Source organism: Botryllus schlosseri, chromosome 11, assembly GCF_051294905.1.
Source record: "Botryllus schlosseri isolate E-star chromosome 11, Bs_hap1, whole genome shotgun sequence".
NCBI lineage: Eukaryota > Metazoa > Chordata > Ascidiacea > Stolidobranchia > Styelidae > Botryllus > Botryllus schlosseri.
The window spans coordinates 25,634,503-25,650,227 of NC_137246.1; the positions used below are offsets into that span (position 1 = coordinate 25,634,503).

Here is a 15,725-nt window from a genome sequence, read left to right on the forward strand (position 1 = left end):
TTTTACTTTATACCCGTAGTCTCAAGAGTGAATCACTGGGATAGACTGTGTCTGCATCTTGCAAAAACCGTTCCCACGTTCTGTTGACACTATTCTGGCTCCCTTTGCACAACGACCAACGCTTTGGAAGGCATATTTATTTAGCAGTGAGATATGGGTAGTATGTATTTCATTGGCAGCTGGTTGTACGTGATCACGGTGTATAGTAAATTGCAAAACGGTAAAATGTATTCATGTCCTCAAATTCCACCATGATATGGAAAGTTTTGTGTTACGACAATCGGTAAAATTACCATTTGTGGCACGGCGTTCGCGGATTTAGCATGATTGACATAATGAATTGTGCATGAATTTCGGGAGACAATTATGGTGATGACAAATTTGTCGTCAATGAGGTATTTCCGATGGCAATTCTCTACCATCAAGAGCAGCAAGGATGTTGTCCACGGCAAGCTGCATTTGAGCGTTTCTGAAATACAAATGAATTACCAGTGGCGTGCGGTCATAGAAGGCAAGTGCCGCACCTGTCGTCAGGATGAGTAAAATAAAATTGTGGAACAGTATCTCGCCGGCTACTTAAACCGGACCACGACCTGGCATATGGATCTTACCTACCGTTACATGCCACCTCCATTTTGTCGTTTGTCCTTTTAAATTATCTTCCTATACTTTTCATTCAGTGTCCATTGTGCACGCCTCCTTTTTACATCGCATAGGCCCAAGTACGGGTATCTAATTTGAAGACTACTCAAAGTCGTTTCGACACCTTCCTAGCTTTTCACTCGATCGCAGCTTTGTGGTGGTTTGAAATGATGACTGAACTGATCCTTTCGTATGCAGTGCGCCAAAATATGTCAATATATCAAAATATTTTCAATTGGCGTGCCAAACATTTTAGTTTTGTCATATTTATCGTTACAAGTTAGGAATCTCAACAACTACTTATCTGAAGCTGACAAGGGCATCGGATGCGTATTCATGGTGTTTGTCGACAACTATGGTCATTTACACCAGGCCGATATTCTTCATTGTCATTCGGTAACTGCCGAGTTATAGCACGGCCCACTTCTAGGCTTTTTGTAAGACACCGCTTATGCGGACGAGGTGGCGAGGAGGAGCCTAGATAAACCTCCAACACTCAAGTACAGGAATTCTGAAGTCGAGCTCGGTCAGACCCAAACCCGCCACCCATTGGTGTTGCAGCCGCGGATTATACCATTGCGCTCGAGTCCGACTCGAGTCACGATTTTCTGATGACTCGACTTGACTCGAGTCATTTTCTCAAAATATGGAAATGACTCGACTCGAGTCAATTTGTGTATTGACTCGACTTGGACTCGAGTCATTGCGCATGACTCGAACCAAGTCATATGACTCGAGACTCAGACGGCCAAGACCGAAATTTCATTGTAATTCGAAGAATAGTAAAGTAATCAGCATATTGGGATCTCGTCTATTGGTACTGGTACTTGAAAATGCGACCAGAAACTGCTAAAAGTGAGGGAAATTAGTATATTATAAAAGCCTTCAACTGGAAACTGAGCAGTCAACACAATGACTTGTACTCGGACTCGAGTCATAATACCATGACTCGGACTCGACCCTCTTCTCGATGACTTGGACTCGGACTTGACTCGGTGTTGAATTGAAAATGACTCGACTTGACTCGAGTCAAAACTATAAAAGTGAGATTGACTTGTGACTCGGAGTGTTGTGACTTGGTTACAACCCTGCTCATATCAAAGTAAAACTATACAGAACTGACAGGCTATTATGAAAATAATAATTCTCGTAAGACAGACAATAAGCTACATTACCTAGTTTCTCTCGTTTGTGACGAGATATGAGGTGTCAGAATCACATTCGACATCTTGAAAAGCTCGTGATTATTCGGCAGAGGCTCTGGCGTCGTGACGTCAAGAGCGGCACCTCCTATTTCACCAACCTTCAGTGCTCTGACCAAGGCCTCCTGGTCCACAACTTGTCCTGAAAATCATTAACAGAAATGGTTACGGTAACGAATTGTTGGTACGTGTCCATATTTCTTGACATGGCAAATGGGGACTTTATGAGGTCTGTGTTGCCGGAGTTATCTATGGTTACCTCTCGAACAATTTGCCAATATGGCGGATTTCTTCATAAGTTTGAATTGTTCGGCTCCCATTATATGTGTTGTTTCTGGAGTAAGGTTCACCAAGACCATCACAAAGTCGCAATGTGGAAGCATCTCGTTAAGATTCCGAAAATAGGTAGCACCGATCGCCTTTTCGTCTGCCGCTGATCTGGCAGAAAGTTTTGGAAACAATGACAAATAAACCACAAAAAAGAATGATGCAATACGTCGATAATTGCGGACATGAAGGCTCATATTCAATCAGCATTAGTCATTCATTGAATTTTGTATTATTGTGATTTTACCACCATTCGCAGATGCGGAGCCGTGCAAATGTCGGTGTGACTCGACCAAAACTCATCATATTGACCTTCTTTCGGTCCGTTCAATATAATGTCGTGACTTGACATGACTACAAATAATGACGTAAATTCTTATCCAGTCACAATAATTTTACAGCGATCCCGACTTTACATCATTAATCGTTTATATTTCCGAACAACAATTCCCGTCCAGCGAAGATTGCAATACTACCCGACTTGGAAAAATTTGAATCATGACAAATTTCACATACTGCCAACATTCCGACCCTTCATCTAGCTTCGCACGATTTACCTCCATTTCATGGTTATTTCCCTGTCTGTAACCCGAATTTCATATTTGAGTATTCTCTCATCTACTGTCAGTAGCTTCCATGCCATCAAATTTTCCTTTGGGATTGCTAGCATTCTGGTTGCATTTTGTGATATGAAGATAAGGGGCGCGCGAAATTTTTCACTATCATATAGGGGGGTATGTCTACAAAAGTTTTGAGAACCACTGCTCTATAGAGCACACACGATAGTGTTGTCAATGGCATCGCCTACCTTCTTGTTCTGTTATGATACAGGATGTTGACTCGAAATGCCTTTGCTCGCGTTGCCAGAGTGTAACCGATTCTACCCATTCCAATGATTCCTAGTGTAGAACCGCTGAACTGTGGCGTCACATCATACGCCGGTGTCATTTTTGGATACGCACCATTTTTGTACTCCTCTATGACTGTAATTGACATGATTTCGTAGGTATTACGCGTATTAAGAATTGAAAATAATATTATAAAGGTACAGAACTTCAATATACAGAGTTGCATGTAAAACAAAAATCAATTTAAAACACACATGTTTAGCCATGACGTCGCGAATATTTAATTGTGACGTCACATTGGATTGACATTGACAATTGAAAATGTTGGGTAGGGCTTCCGATCACTGTCATAAACAGAGCAAAAATATCTTGAACCAGAACTACATCGTTATGCAGCATTTTTACTGTTGACGGTCATTATCATCAGAACACCCATTCCGTACCAATGATCCATATCTTACGTGCAAAAACTGTTTAACCGACGACGATTTCGGGGTTTCCAGGTTCCAGTCACCCCACATCGTATACGTCGACTATTTTGGGTGTAAGTCGTCCGTAGGCTCATACCACATGGGTTTTCGGACGTATTTATACATGGTATAATTAGACAACGTTTGAAAAAAAAATGTTTAAGGGGACTAGCAACCCAAAAACCTAAATTTCGGATGCGGCTACCCACATCACCATGAAATTTTCACAGTTGCTAGATGTCGCTATGCTATAAACAAAAAACCAAAAATTTTCGTTCTACCCTGCAGATTGTGAATTTTTTTTGTATTTCAAGGACAGAAAATGCACCGACACGGGGAATGGAAAATCTCGATATTGTGAAGCCCTTTTTCCGATCTAACGCCTTCTTTAGGAAGTACTAGGACAGTGCAACCATATATTTTATAGAGTCATCGGACGAAACATGCGATCATTTGGTTGGAACTTGAAAAACACCCCCCCCCCCCCCAATTATCAAAGGAAAATAAAATCGAAATTTTACAGTTATTAGTTATTGTTTGGGTAAAAAATGGCCATGAGGTGACAGCAGATATACAATATTAATATTTCTTACCAGAAAAAAAATCAAAAATTTTGATTTTTTTGGGTCGCTAGTCCCCTTAAAAAATGCATTTGTTTAAAACACTGTTTAAAACACGTTTTAAACAAAGTGTTTTAAAACACCGTTTGTTTTAAATGCAACCGTAAGTCTATTCATTGGGACGCAACAATGCTGTCTGGCTCTTTTGGTCTTGAGCTCCTCTCTCGTTTCGCCAGACAGCATTGTTGCGTCCCAATGCCAATCTCCATAACAACGAAAAATTCGAGGCTGATTGTGGGAGTTCCAGGGCCACGAGCGGAATAAAATTTATATTTTCGTAATCAGTGCAGAGTCCGCTTTCGATTGATACCAGTTTTACCAAATTTATGCTTGGAAAGCCCGTCAAAAATGGCGGTCAAATTGCCTGTAGTCAAATGGAAATTGTGACGTGATTCAATTTCACTGAGGCGTGAGATTTCCTTGTGTCGACACGACATAGGACACTATGCTGAAACGATAAGAGCGTATATTCGATGAACTTAATTATAAAGCAGGGAGAGCAATCGAAAAGTATAGCAACATGAAGTCTGTTGAAGACCAAATGAGAATACCTAGAGATGCCGAGAGGTCAAATCAAGGAGGAACCAATAGCCTAGTGAATTCACGACACTATGTTCATTGTTCAAACATCCACTCCGACATACAATGTATAATGTACACGTTACGCATAGGCAAAGCATTGCTTGTGTGACGTCAACTTGACACAGAGTGTCCGTATTCTGGGCCGCAAAATTATGGTAATCCTATTCTGATACTATAACACAAAGTGTACTACTGCAAACTCACATCTTACAACGTGGCGAGCTGCTACAATCATAAGAGTCAAACCCAGTTCTGCAATGGCGTCGTTCATAACATTTGGAGTGTGAGATAGTTTAATTCCTCGATTTCTGATCAGGGCAGTGTTGATATGATCGTATCCAACACTGACAGTTGCGACGAGTTTGAGATTTGGTAGCTTGTTAAGAAGTTCTTCATCAATCTAAAATGTCAAATACATGCGTCTAGGACAGTGGCTCTCAACCTTTTCATCTTCGCGGACCCCCTTGAACCACCACGGACCCCTCCAGTTTTAGTTCAAATTTAGCTCAATGTTTGTGCATTCTCAATCTGTATTGTGCAAATATGAACTGTAGGCTTGTGATAAACAGTAACAAAATGACTTTTCTTGGAAATCACATCATGCTGTGTACGCGTATGTAGAAATTGGAAAGACTTTTAGTATTTCAAAGCGAATTCTGTAGGTGCATTTTTTGATATACGCGGCCGAGTCTTAAAAATCCACGCCGTCGATTTGATATGAATTAAGGAGTGCCGAAAATCCCATTCCACAAATATTGGTGACGGCAAATGTAATAATAACGCGTGACGCTTCTGACGACACCTTTGGGTATGGTTGCAACTTGCAACATATATGGCACCGAAATTGTGAAACAGATGTCTAATGAACATAAAACATTCAGCCTAGTCACGTTATTCCGGAATAGCGGTTATGTATATCACAAGAGAAAATAGATTTTTCAAAACATTTTTTCCAAAACCAGTGCAAAACATCTCTAAACCGCAACATGTTCGTACAAGTAGGCTTGGCAGTTCGGCAATTTGAAAATGAATTTGCACAGTGGAATATTTCATCTCAGGCGGCCATTCTGTTTATGTGACTCAAGAAGTTTTAGCAGTGTGCAGCGAAACTGTATCGGAGATTTCTTTAATTAAAAAAAGAAATACAAATCAGCTTATCAACCATTTTGCAAATTTGGAGGTTGCGCGGACCCCCTAAAAATGCTTCGCAGACCCCCGGTTGAGAACAACTGGTCTAGGACTTCAGCCAAGTGTTCGAAGGTAGGTCATTGTGGGACCAAATAGCAAGCATTGTTGGAGCATGCAATACTTGGGACATATCAAAACTTGGTTGATGCGAAGTACCATGTGTAATTTTGGATGCAACACAGCAATATCGTGGAGCTGCATTATTGACATAACAGTGTTGGGATCAAGTCTCTACCTTCGAGTCACGAGTCATTTCGAGTCATTGCACATTTTGACTCAAGTCAAGTCAATCGATTTTCGAAGATGACTATAGACAAGTCAAGTCACTCGATTTTTGGAAGTGACTGGAGTCAAGTCACGTGTCAAGTTGCAATTCATTTCAAGTTGATTTTTCGAAGTACGAGGCATAAATACGTCATTGCATTTGGATAGCTGTAGAAAGTTGCCGTCTATTTTGAATCGAGGGACGAATATAGAGTTAAATAAACATGCAAATAGGCGTCGAATCGCTCACTACGTATAAACTACACATAAGTAACTGTATAGCCTCAGTCTGCCAAAGTGGAGAATAGAATGCGAAACCTCAGAGAGTCGAAACGAATAAGTCCACCTATACACATCCATGAGATAGCATTTAAGCCTGCGCCGATGGTTGACGAGAAATATAAACTTTAAAACTCTATTTAAATTCTATTTAAATCTTACAAGATGTTTGGTGAAGGTGAGTGCCGACCGCAATGAGCAGTCTATAGAATAGCGATAGATACTTTGCCGTTAGATTACTTTACTACTAGTTTACGACGACGTAAACTGTAAGCTCCGATCACTTCGTTTGCGGTCAGTTTATTTGTGATAGAACTAGGGCTGCATTTGCAACAAATGGTTGTTTACACACTTTGTTTAAATCATGTTTTAAACAGTGTTTTAAGAAAAGGCCTTTTAAAAAAAATAAGTTGTTTTTTTCAGATGTAAAATTATGCCGTAATTCTGTAAACACTTTCCAAAAAACATGTTGTATGAGCCTATACGGACAATCACCACTCGATTTAGTCGACGTATATCGATATGGGATGGTTGGAACCCTCAATATAGGCGGTTCAACAGTTATAGTACATTTTCGTCAAAAGAGCAATATTTATCTTAAATTTTCAATTGTCAATCTCAATCCACTATGGCGTCACAATTAAATATTCGTGACGTCGTGGCTTTAAAAAAAAACAATAAAAAACATGTTTTAAACAAGGGCCTTGTTTCGAACATGTTTGTTGTAAATTAATTTTGTTTTAAATACAACCCTAGATAGAACTATGGAGGTTCAGCAAAACGCACAATCATTGAGTGATTGCTCACTCTCAATGCCACACCTGCGTATAGCGAACAATCGTAATATGTGCAATATCAGCCATTTTAACGACATCGGTACTTGATGACTTGAAATTTACTCGTAAATTTTGCTCTGAGTCACGAGTCAACCAAACATTTTTGAAACGTCGAGTCAAGTCAAGTCAAGTCAAGTCATTTTTGCAAAGTGACTCGAGTCAAGTCAAGTCATATGAAAAAAGTCGAGTCATCCCCAACACTGCGACATGATAGTACGGGTAACCCTGAAACGCGAAAATGAATCCTAATACGCGGAAAAGGCGATAAATCCAGATTCCTGAAGCGCTGAAACAGCGGATCGGGAGCTCAGCATCACTAACATATAGTTGCTCGTAGTGCTATTTTAGGGCCAGTATATGTCTCCTTCATGCGAAGAAAATCATACTCTGATCTCAAAGAAGCAGAGATCATCAAGGCGTATACGGATGGCACGCATAAAAGCCTTATCCTTCAATGAAGTCAGCCTGCGACTGTGTGTTAAATGTCGGCTTGCTGCAGCACGTTCTCGTCCTGCTAATACTAGGACAGCCAGTAAATTTACCTTTGGCCCGAATCTCCACAAAATGGCTGCGATATCTTGGAACTTTGATGGGTCCTTTTCAAAATCCTTACGATAAACGATCACAAAATGCTTTTCAAGAATATTAACATAATCCGAAGATAAAGATGGATATTTAGGATCTAGGGATCCCGTGAGGATTCTAGGTTTTGGTGTCTCGTCAGTCATCTCACTATATAGGTATAGTGTATACCCTGTAGTAAAAATAACAATGCTATTGAACAATAATAAATAATTAAAGGATATACATGCGAGACAAATACGACACGAGTCATCAGTACTGTAATATCAAAGGAAGCAGTATATGCTGTTCCAATTCCATTCCAAAAGTCATGTGGTATGCAGTGCACTATACTCAGTTGGCACCAGAGTTGGATCAATTACATTATTTCAGTTCAATTACAATTACAATTACAATTACTTTCATGAATGTTTCAATTACATTACAATTACAATTACTCCATGCTAAAAATATCAAATTACAATTACAATTACTCCTTGCATGCATCAATTACATTACAATTACAATTACAATTACTCCCTGCATACATCAATTACATCACAATTACAATTACAATTGCTGCTGTTGAACATGTAATTGAATAGTCATAAATTCAACCGTGGTCCTTGACAACCGTAGCGTCGTATTTAACAACAATTCAAGTCTAGTTCAGATTGTGTAGTAATAATTGCGTTGATGTGCGTACATAGTATTCTATGTAAGATGTCACTGTGACGTAATGTAAGCGTGTTTTGTGTGCTAGGTAATTATAGCTCACGTAATTGGAAATGTAAAATGTTATTTACCTAATTTCCTATGGGTTAGGATTGAGGATAGGGTGCAGTATGTCGTTGAAAAAGTATTATAATATATGCATGTGTTGGATTTGCGTATATAGTATGTAATTAAAGAAACAATATTATTTTTATCGAGGGACGTAGGAATTAGGATGAGGAGTAAAAACAAAACCGTGCTTTGTCAGATAAGACATTATATAATATCCAGTGGTCTGGTTAGTTAGCCAGACGAAATAACGATGCATCATCGTGATCTGAAATCGTATTGTAGATTGCCAACCCACGGATAGATGCGCAATATGTGAGTCACGGATGAATGCACCGACAAACGTACTGAAAAGTCGGCTAAAACCAGCAAACTTTATAGTCATAGAGCTGGCGATCCATGCGTCCAAATTTGATGCATCTGGTCTTCATCGTAAGCTATTGATGTACTAATTCCGAAAATACAAAATAAAATCTCGTCAGGGCAATGTAACTGCTCCAAAATAGCCGTTTAAGGCCGACTGTTCTGAAAAGTGAGAGCGCTGCAGCAGCATGACTACAACAATTACCAGTTACGCCCATAGCGATTGTTCAGAACAATGCCGATTCCCAGACTTTCACAACTATTTTGGGATGGTACCATTGCCTGGAAAAATACTTTTATTGCGGAATCAGTGCGACACTAGCTTTCGATTAGGACCATACATATCAAATTTCGACTCTTGGATCGCCAGCTTTGGGACTATCAATTCTGCCGCTTTTAGCCGGCTCAGCAGTTCGCTTCTCGGCGTATTCAATCGTGAGCGACGTGTTGCGAATCCATCGGTTGGTTAGTAATTTAAAAATTGTATGGAATGGCAGCCGAGGCCAGCATAGCGGTGAAAATAAAAATAAACTTCGCCCGCAAGGGCGCGGTCAATGGCCTTCGCGAATGGATCCACCAAATTCCTTGTCGTTCGTAAGAGAATGCATTATAAGCAGGCCGTGTTATATTTGGCATATGCCAAAACTGCCAAAAATAACTTATTTTTGGCATTTTTCGATTTTTATTTTTGGCAGTTTTGGCATCGTCCTCTAAATAGACAGTTGCAGCCTCGAATTAGTCACAAAAGCGCTTTATTTGGGCTAGTTTGTCAAAAGACACCACAAAATGTGCAGCATCCACGTATAATCAGTGCCAACAAACAATACGAGAAGAAAAAACCTAACGATTTCATTGGTTAATTATATCAAACGAAACCACAAAATGTGCAGTATCCATCGGAATCGGTGCCAAAAAAAAGAAAAGCCTAACAAACACGCTTGACAGCTGATTGTCACAGCTGTTGAATAGACTTAAATCGTTTGCACTGTAGCAGTGAATTCCAAACTCAGGTCAGCTAAGTTTCTCCTAAATTCATTTCTCGCCCAGCGAATCTGGGAAATATCGGCTTCAACAGTAGCCACTGAGGGAAAGAATGTTGCCAGTCATCCACAAAAGGTTTTCAGAGCTTCAAAATCTTTGAAGGGCCGAACCGGCTTCCAAGCATCATGAAAAGAGATCACTTCGCCAGTGCCATCGATCTCATCGCGGAGATAATTCTCTTCCTGATCCTTTTCCAGGAGTTTCCTGTGTTGTCTTTCAACACATTCTATTTAGTAGCCCGACTATCATTTCTCCTTCAGTCTACCGATATATTTTCGGAGGACATTTTTTCACTTCAGGTGGCTTTAATATTACCAACTCCCATGGAAGAGTCCTGGGAAGGTTAGCTTGTTTCAGAACATTGACGCAACTGTCTGGCAAAACGAGACTGTGCAGCTCAGAAATAGCCAGACAGTTGGTTGCGTCACAATGTTCAACTCGATCACAATGCAAAAATCGTGGTTGATTTTGGGAGTTCCAGTTCCATGAGCAGAATATAATTTATATTTTAATAATGAGTACTGCGGCAGCTTCTCATTGATACCCGTTTTATCAAATTTAGCGCTCGACAAGCCGGTCAAAATGGTCGTAAAATTGCCTTTGGACAAATGGAAAGTATGACGTAAACCAAATGCAGTCAGCCGTTCAATCTCGCTGTGCCCACACCCTTTAGGACACCATGCTTTCACCCCTAATGGGTGGGCTGGACCCAGATTAAGAAACCTGCCTTTCACAAACGCTCTTCTCGCTTGTAACGCGGTCCTGTTAACACAACACCATGAACGAAATGCACTATTTGGCAGGCCGTGTTATTTTTGGCATATGCCAAAAATTGCTTATTTTTGGCATTTTCAAATTTTTATTTTTGGCAGTTTTGGCATCTGGCTCCTGAAATGCCAAAAATAACACGGCCTGATTATAAGTCAATTGTTTTATGTTGTGCTTGTCAGGTCTCAATAGCAATTTAATGTAATTGAAATTGTAATTGAGCAAAATTTTTGTCAAATTACAATTACAATTACAATTACACAAAATAAAAATGCTTCAATTACAATTACATTACAATTACATTTAAAAATGTAATTAATTACATTCAATTACAATTACAAATTACAATTGATCCAACTCTGGTTGGCACATATGTAGAACACGCGCGCTAAAATCACAATAGAAGTTAAGATCTCCTGAACAGCAGTACTCATAAAGCAAATTTCCGTATCCGCACGGACTCCTTTGAGTGGGCTACTACATCGGATTGGATATCCGCGGATTTTATCTTTTTTTGGCCAGAGCCGTTTCGGAGACGGATCAGTACTTTTTCTGATACGTCCGGAGTCGGGTAGGAACCGGATCAGTACTTTTTACTTAAAATAGGACGGCCTTACCCTCTCACCCCCGAATCAATAGTTGAGGTGAAACGTTCATGGAAATATACTACATGCTAAGTTCAAGTTGGCTTTTAATTACTTCAGATAAGGGCTGGGCTTGATCTTTGGGTTTTTGGTTTCCTGTTTGCGTTGTTTCAATCAATATTGGGCCATTCCATACACAGACAAACGGTGTTCACATCACTACCTCTTCAAATCTCCTGAAATTTGGTACACGCAGAGATGAGCTTATTCCAAACAGGATGAACTTTATTTTATGAAAATTGGACTTTGGGGTCAAAAGTTACGTCACTTTGAAAATTGACAATTTTCTGCTCATTTCGGGTCTGCACATCTCGGGTTTTATCAATGAAATATTCAAGAAGGTGTAGCTAGATGTTGGACGACAGTTGAGATACGGCACTTGGATTTATCTGAAGCTTGGATCACTTCCTCCTCGCATGCCCAAAATACGATTGGCACCGAGCATATATTTGATTGATTTCTGCTTGAACTTGAAAGTTGAGTTCACCACATATAACCTTCTCGCATGACCAGAACTTCTCTCGCCTCTCGTCGAGTTCGTTCTGGCCAGCAATGTTTTGATTTGAACAAATTTTCTTTTAGGTACACGATTTGCGACAGGTAATACGACATTTCTGTCGTGGCGCACCAGACCGATAAGGTGAGAAGCGCCACAATGTCCCATTTTCAAAATTAATAATAATAATCTGAAGCTTGTCTGATCGTCTATAGTTCCAAGTGAAATTTAATACCCTGGAGGTTAGGGTCAAAGGTTAAATTGAGGGGGAAATCTAAAATCAGTCAGGCGTTATACGATTTAGACAGCGGATTGCTCAAAAACATATTAAAATATTTTGGAAAAAACGATCTTAAATGAAAGTTTGCTTCAAGGAGAATTCCTTCATAGCTGTTTGATTTTGGTTTTGAAACTGTAAAGTGATGAAATTGCAGTTTTAAGAGCACACTTCATTTGTACATGGAAATGCAGTACTAGTAGGGCGTGTTCGGACATCGAGTCTGGGGTGTGTGCGGGCAACATGTCTGGGGTGTGTTCGGACTGTGTTGCCATTCGGACATCGTATCTGGGGTGAGTTCGGACTGTTTTGCCCCTCGGACATCGTGTCTGGGGTGTGTTCGGGACATCATGTCTTGGGTGCGTTTGGACACTGGACAGTTTTGAAACTCGGATAACGTGCCTAGGCTGTGTTCGTAATGTGTTGCCATTCGGACATCGTGTCTAGGGCGTGTTCGGACATCATTTCTGGGGTGTTAGGACAGAACAAAAAGGTTCGCGTTCACACGAACCTGAACCTCGTGACGTCACGTGACGTCATATTACTAATTCCAACCCTACCTTTCAGTGAAGTGATAGCCTATATTAATGTACACGTGCCCTGCGACGACTCCGGCCACATAATGCCACAATGCTGAAGTACAGATTGATGTTTTGATCGTCACTAAATGCATCAACTGGGGCAATCAAATGATATAATAATCCCATAAAATCAATATCTTCCGTCGCTTTGCCAACAATTTTGACGAGGACTTGCAAGGAAATACAAGCTTGCGCCATAGCGGTCTAGGCCAGACCGGACAATGTATTCATCGTCTGGGTATTGCTACGCTGTTATTGAGCAGAGTGTAAAACGGGTTTGGGGTTTCTATACTTGCTACCGATATTACCCCATTAACAAGTTAAACAGCAGTAGCAAACACCCCAAGCGCACGGATTTGGTTTTTATGATCCAATTAACATATGAATTCAAGATTGACCCCGTACGCCTGCAACATTTTCTGCATCAGACAACGATATCAATTTCATGGATTGGTTGATTAAGTATCATTCCCCGATTTCCTATACATGTGGTGTATTTCGTTCTTGATATTGTGTGATTGCGGGTCAAGCTCACAGCAGATAGTCACTAAATATTCTCAAACGGAGAGCTGAATATTTCGAACAAACGTTTGTAACAAAGCAAGTAACTTTTTGAGATTGGCAAGGTGCATGCTCGGTTAGTGTTGATATTTTATGCCGCCAGCGCCATGCATAGAGTGGTCCGAAGTTGAAAGGCAAAGAATTTCAACCAAAGATGCTACAATGTCATGAAAATTGTCATATTTATGAAAAAGGTTCACAGTGCAGAACCTACCAAGGTTCGTTTGTGAACGTGAACCTTTAAATCTCCGAAGTTCACACACAGAACGCGAACGTGAACCTCGCGTTCACACCATCCCTAGTTATTACTGTACTTATGGTACACTACACTATGGTACACTCCGTGCCAATGAATATGAGAGGTGCAGACCTATGCTAAGCTCAGTTATCTTAAATCAAGAGCATGGTTGGTTGTGAAAGAAAAATTTCCAAATCCTCCCTCACATAAATTAGCATTTTTATTGAATTTCAAGTTAGAATCGGATTAGGATTGGACACGGATTTAAATATACAAATGCTATGGATTAGGATTTGAAGTTTTGGATTTGGATTGGATTAGGACATAGAAATTCCAAATCCGCTCATCTCTTATGGATACCAAACGCATTTCCACGCTTATGGTGTAGCGCTCGCGGGGATATAGCAATCCCTCGATAGTATTACTGGCAGCGGAAGCCACCCGCGGTTTAATTATAGCTCAGACAAACCGGGATAATAACCTCAGCAGCGGGGAAATTTGTCAACTCATATAATTTGATCAACCTTACTTCTCAATTTCCTAATTCGTCACCTGTAATATATCGGTTCGCCCCAAGCCTACATTTTAACGGCAGTGCCTGCACGCTACCTAACAAACGCAATGTCATGGGTGGCTATGTTTGTAATTCGAATTTGTAAACGTGAACATCACTGCCAAAGGAGTTCATTTCTCACCGGTGATTAGGAAGACAATGGAGATTTTGAAACTGGATTATCACACAAGCGCTGCCGTGTCTGCTCTTCTCTGTGATCAATCAGCCTTGAAGGCACGCGATATGTCGGGTAATACAAATTCGCGTGGGATATTGATTGAGGGCATGACATGACCGCAGCAATTTTGATTTGTCAAATGTACAAACTTCATATCGAGCCCAATTTTCCATATCTAATCATATCTGTTTTGTGCATTTATTCTTGTCTGCTTGAAACAGTCGTACGCCAGAGACAATAACCCCTCAATATCGCCACCGATTGTAAAATTCGGCATTGTTACGTTCAGTGACCAGGTGAGGCACAGATAGATTTGCCTCACCTACATGTTAAGAATCCGACAATCCCTGCGTAGTTACTATAGTTATACAATGCGCTATATCGACTTCGCAAACCGTCGGTGCATTATGAATAGTGTTTCTTAGTTACGACGGCCAACATGTAGTGCAGAGCAAAAACATTCCCTTCCTGATATGATATATGTGTTGTGTATTTCCATCCGCTCCACACCTATACCTTCAATTCTGGATATGTATAGTACCTTCTTCCGCAGCCTGCTTGTGTAGTAAGAAAGAAGTCTGTAACTGAATTGGCTACGATTTTGGCTATATAGAATATAGATATATATTTGGAAATCTGACTCAAAAGAGTAAATGCCTCACCAACCATGAACCTCACCGCACGTCACTGCTTGTTTCATCCAAGTTTAGGAATTTACAATGCGAACAGATTCGAAATTCATTCGCCATATTTTATTCGAATCGAAGCCTATTGATGGTACCTCGTATTTTCTCATTTCTCGTGTCGGTTTGGCTGATAGCTGCTCCCACTAACCACATTAACCGACTTGAGTGAATTGGAATCGATCACCTCAAAGGATGCGAGTTGCCATAGCTCGTTTCCCACTGACACATCACAACGTTTCGCCTCTAAACATTTTGACAAATCAAATACACCATATATTGATTAGGTAGTTCATCGACGTTCAAACGGCGATTTGGCGACAACCTGGTATTTCACATACCTGGCTGAGAACGTAGTAATAACCAATGTAACAGCATGTCGACACCGATAACGTGACGTTTTACAGGCGCGAATTGTTATATTTGGTTTTACAGCTCATCAGGACTGATGCATGCACAGTAGGGTTGTTCAAAATAAACTTTTTTTTCCAAATCTCACTCGCCTAGTGACTAAATCGTAAGGATGTCCAAGAAAACGATGCACACCAAATTTGACTCAATTCCAACCAGTAAAGGCCGTGCAATCTTGAATTGAAATTTTTAAATTATTAATAAAAATAAAAAAATAAAAATTCTCAAATTTTTCTGTCAACCCCATGAAATTGTTGAGCTGTCTTCAAAGACGATGAAAAACAAATTTGAGTCAATTCCGACTAGTAGAAGCGGAGTTATTCGAGTTT

At 40.2% G+C, this 15,725-nt stretch overlaps 2 protein-coding genes across 2 annotated transcripts in view; one reads left to right on the forward strand and one right to left on the reverse strand.

Moving 5' to 3' along the window:
• Positions 1-15,725, forward strand: part of LOC145450441 (lysM and putative peptidoglycan-binding domain-containing protein 1-like) — a 153,049-nt gene that overhangs the window by 92,051 nt on the left and 45,273 nt on the right. The gene's annotated exons all lie outside the window — the stretch shown is intronic.
• Positions 122-8,001, reverse strand: LOC145450427 (glyoxylate/hydroxypyruvate reductase B-like). The gene is made up of 6 exons (XM_080328954.1): positions 7,801-8,001; positions 4,896-5,091; positions 2,980-3,154; positions 2,104-2,282; positions 1,818-1,986; positions 122-469 (listed from the first exon to the last, which is right to left on the reverse strand). Exons 1-6 carry the CDS (start codon positions 7,984-7,986, stop codon positions 388-390), a joined length of 987 nt encoding a protein of 328 aa, XP_080185080.1. The 5' UTR covers positions 7,987-8,001; the 3' UTR covers positions 122-387.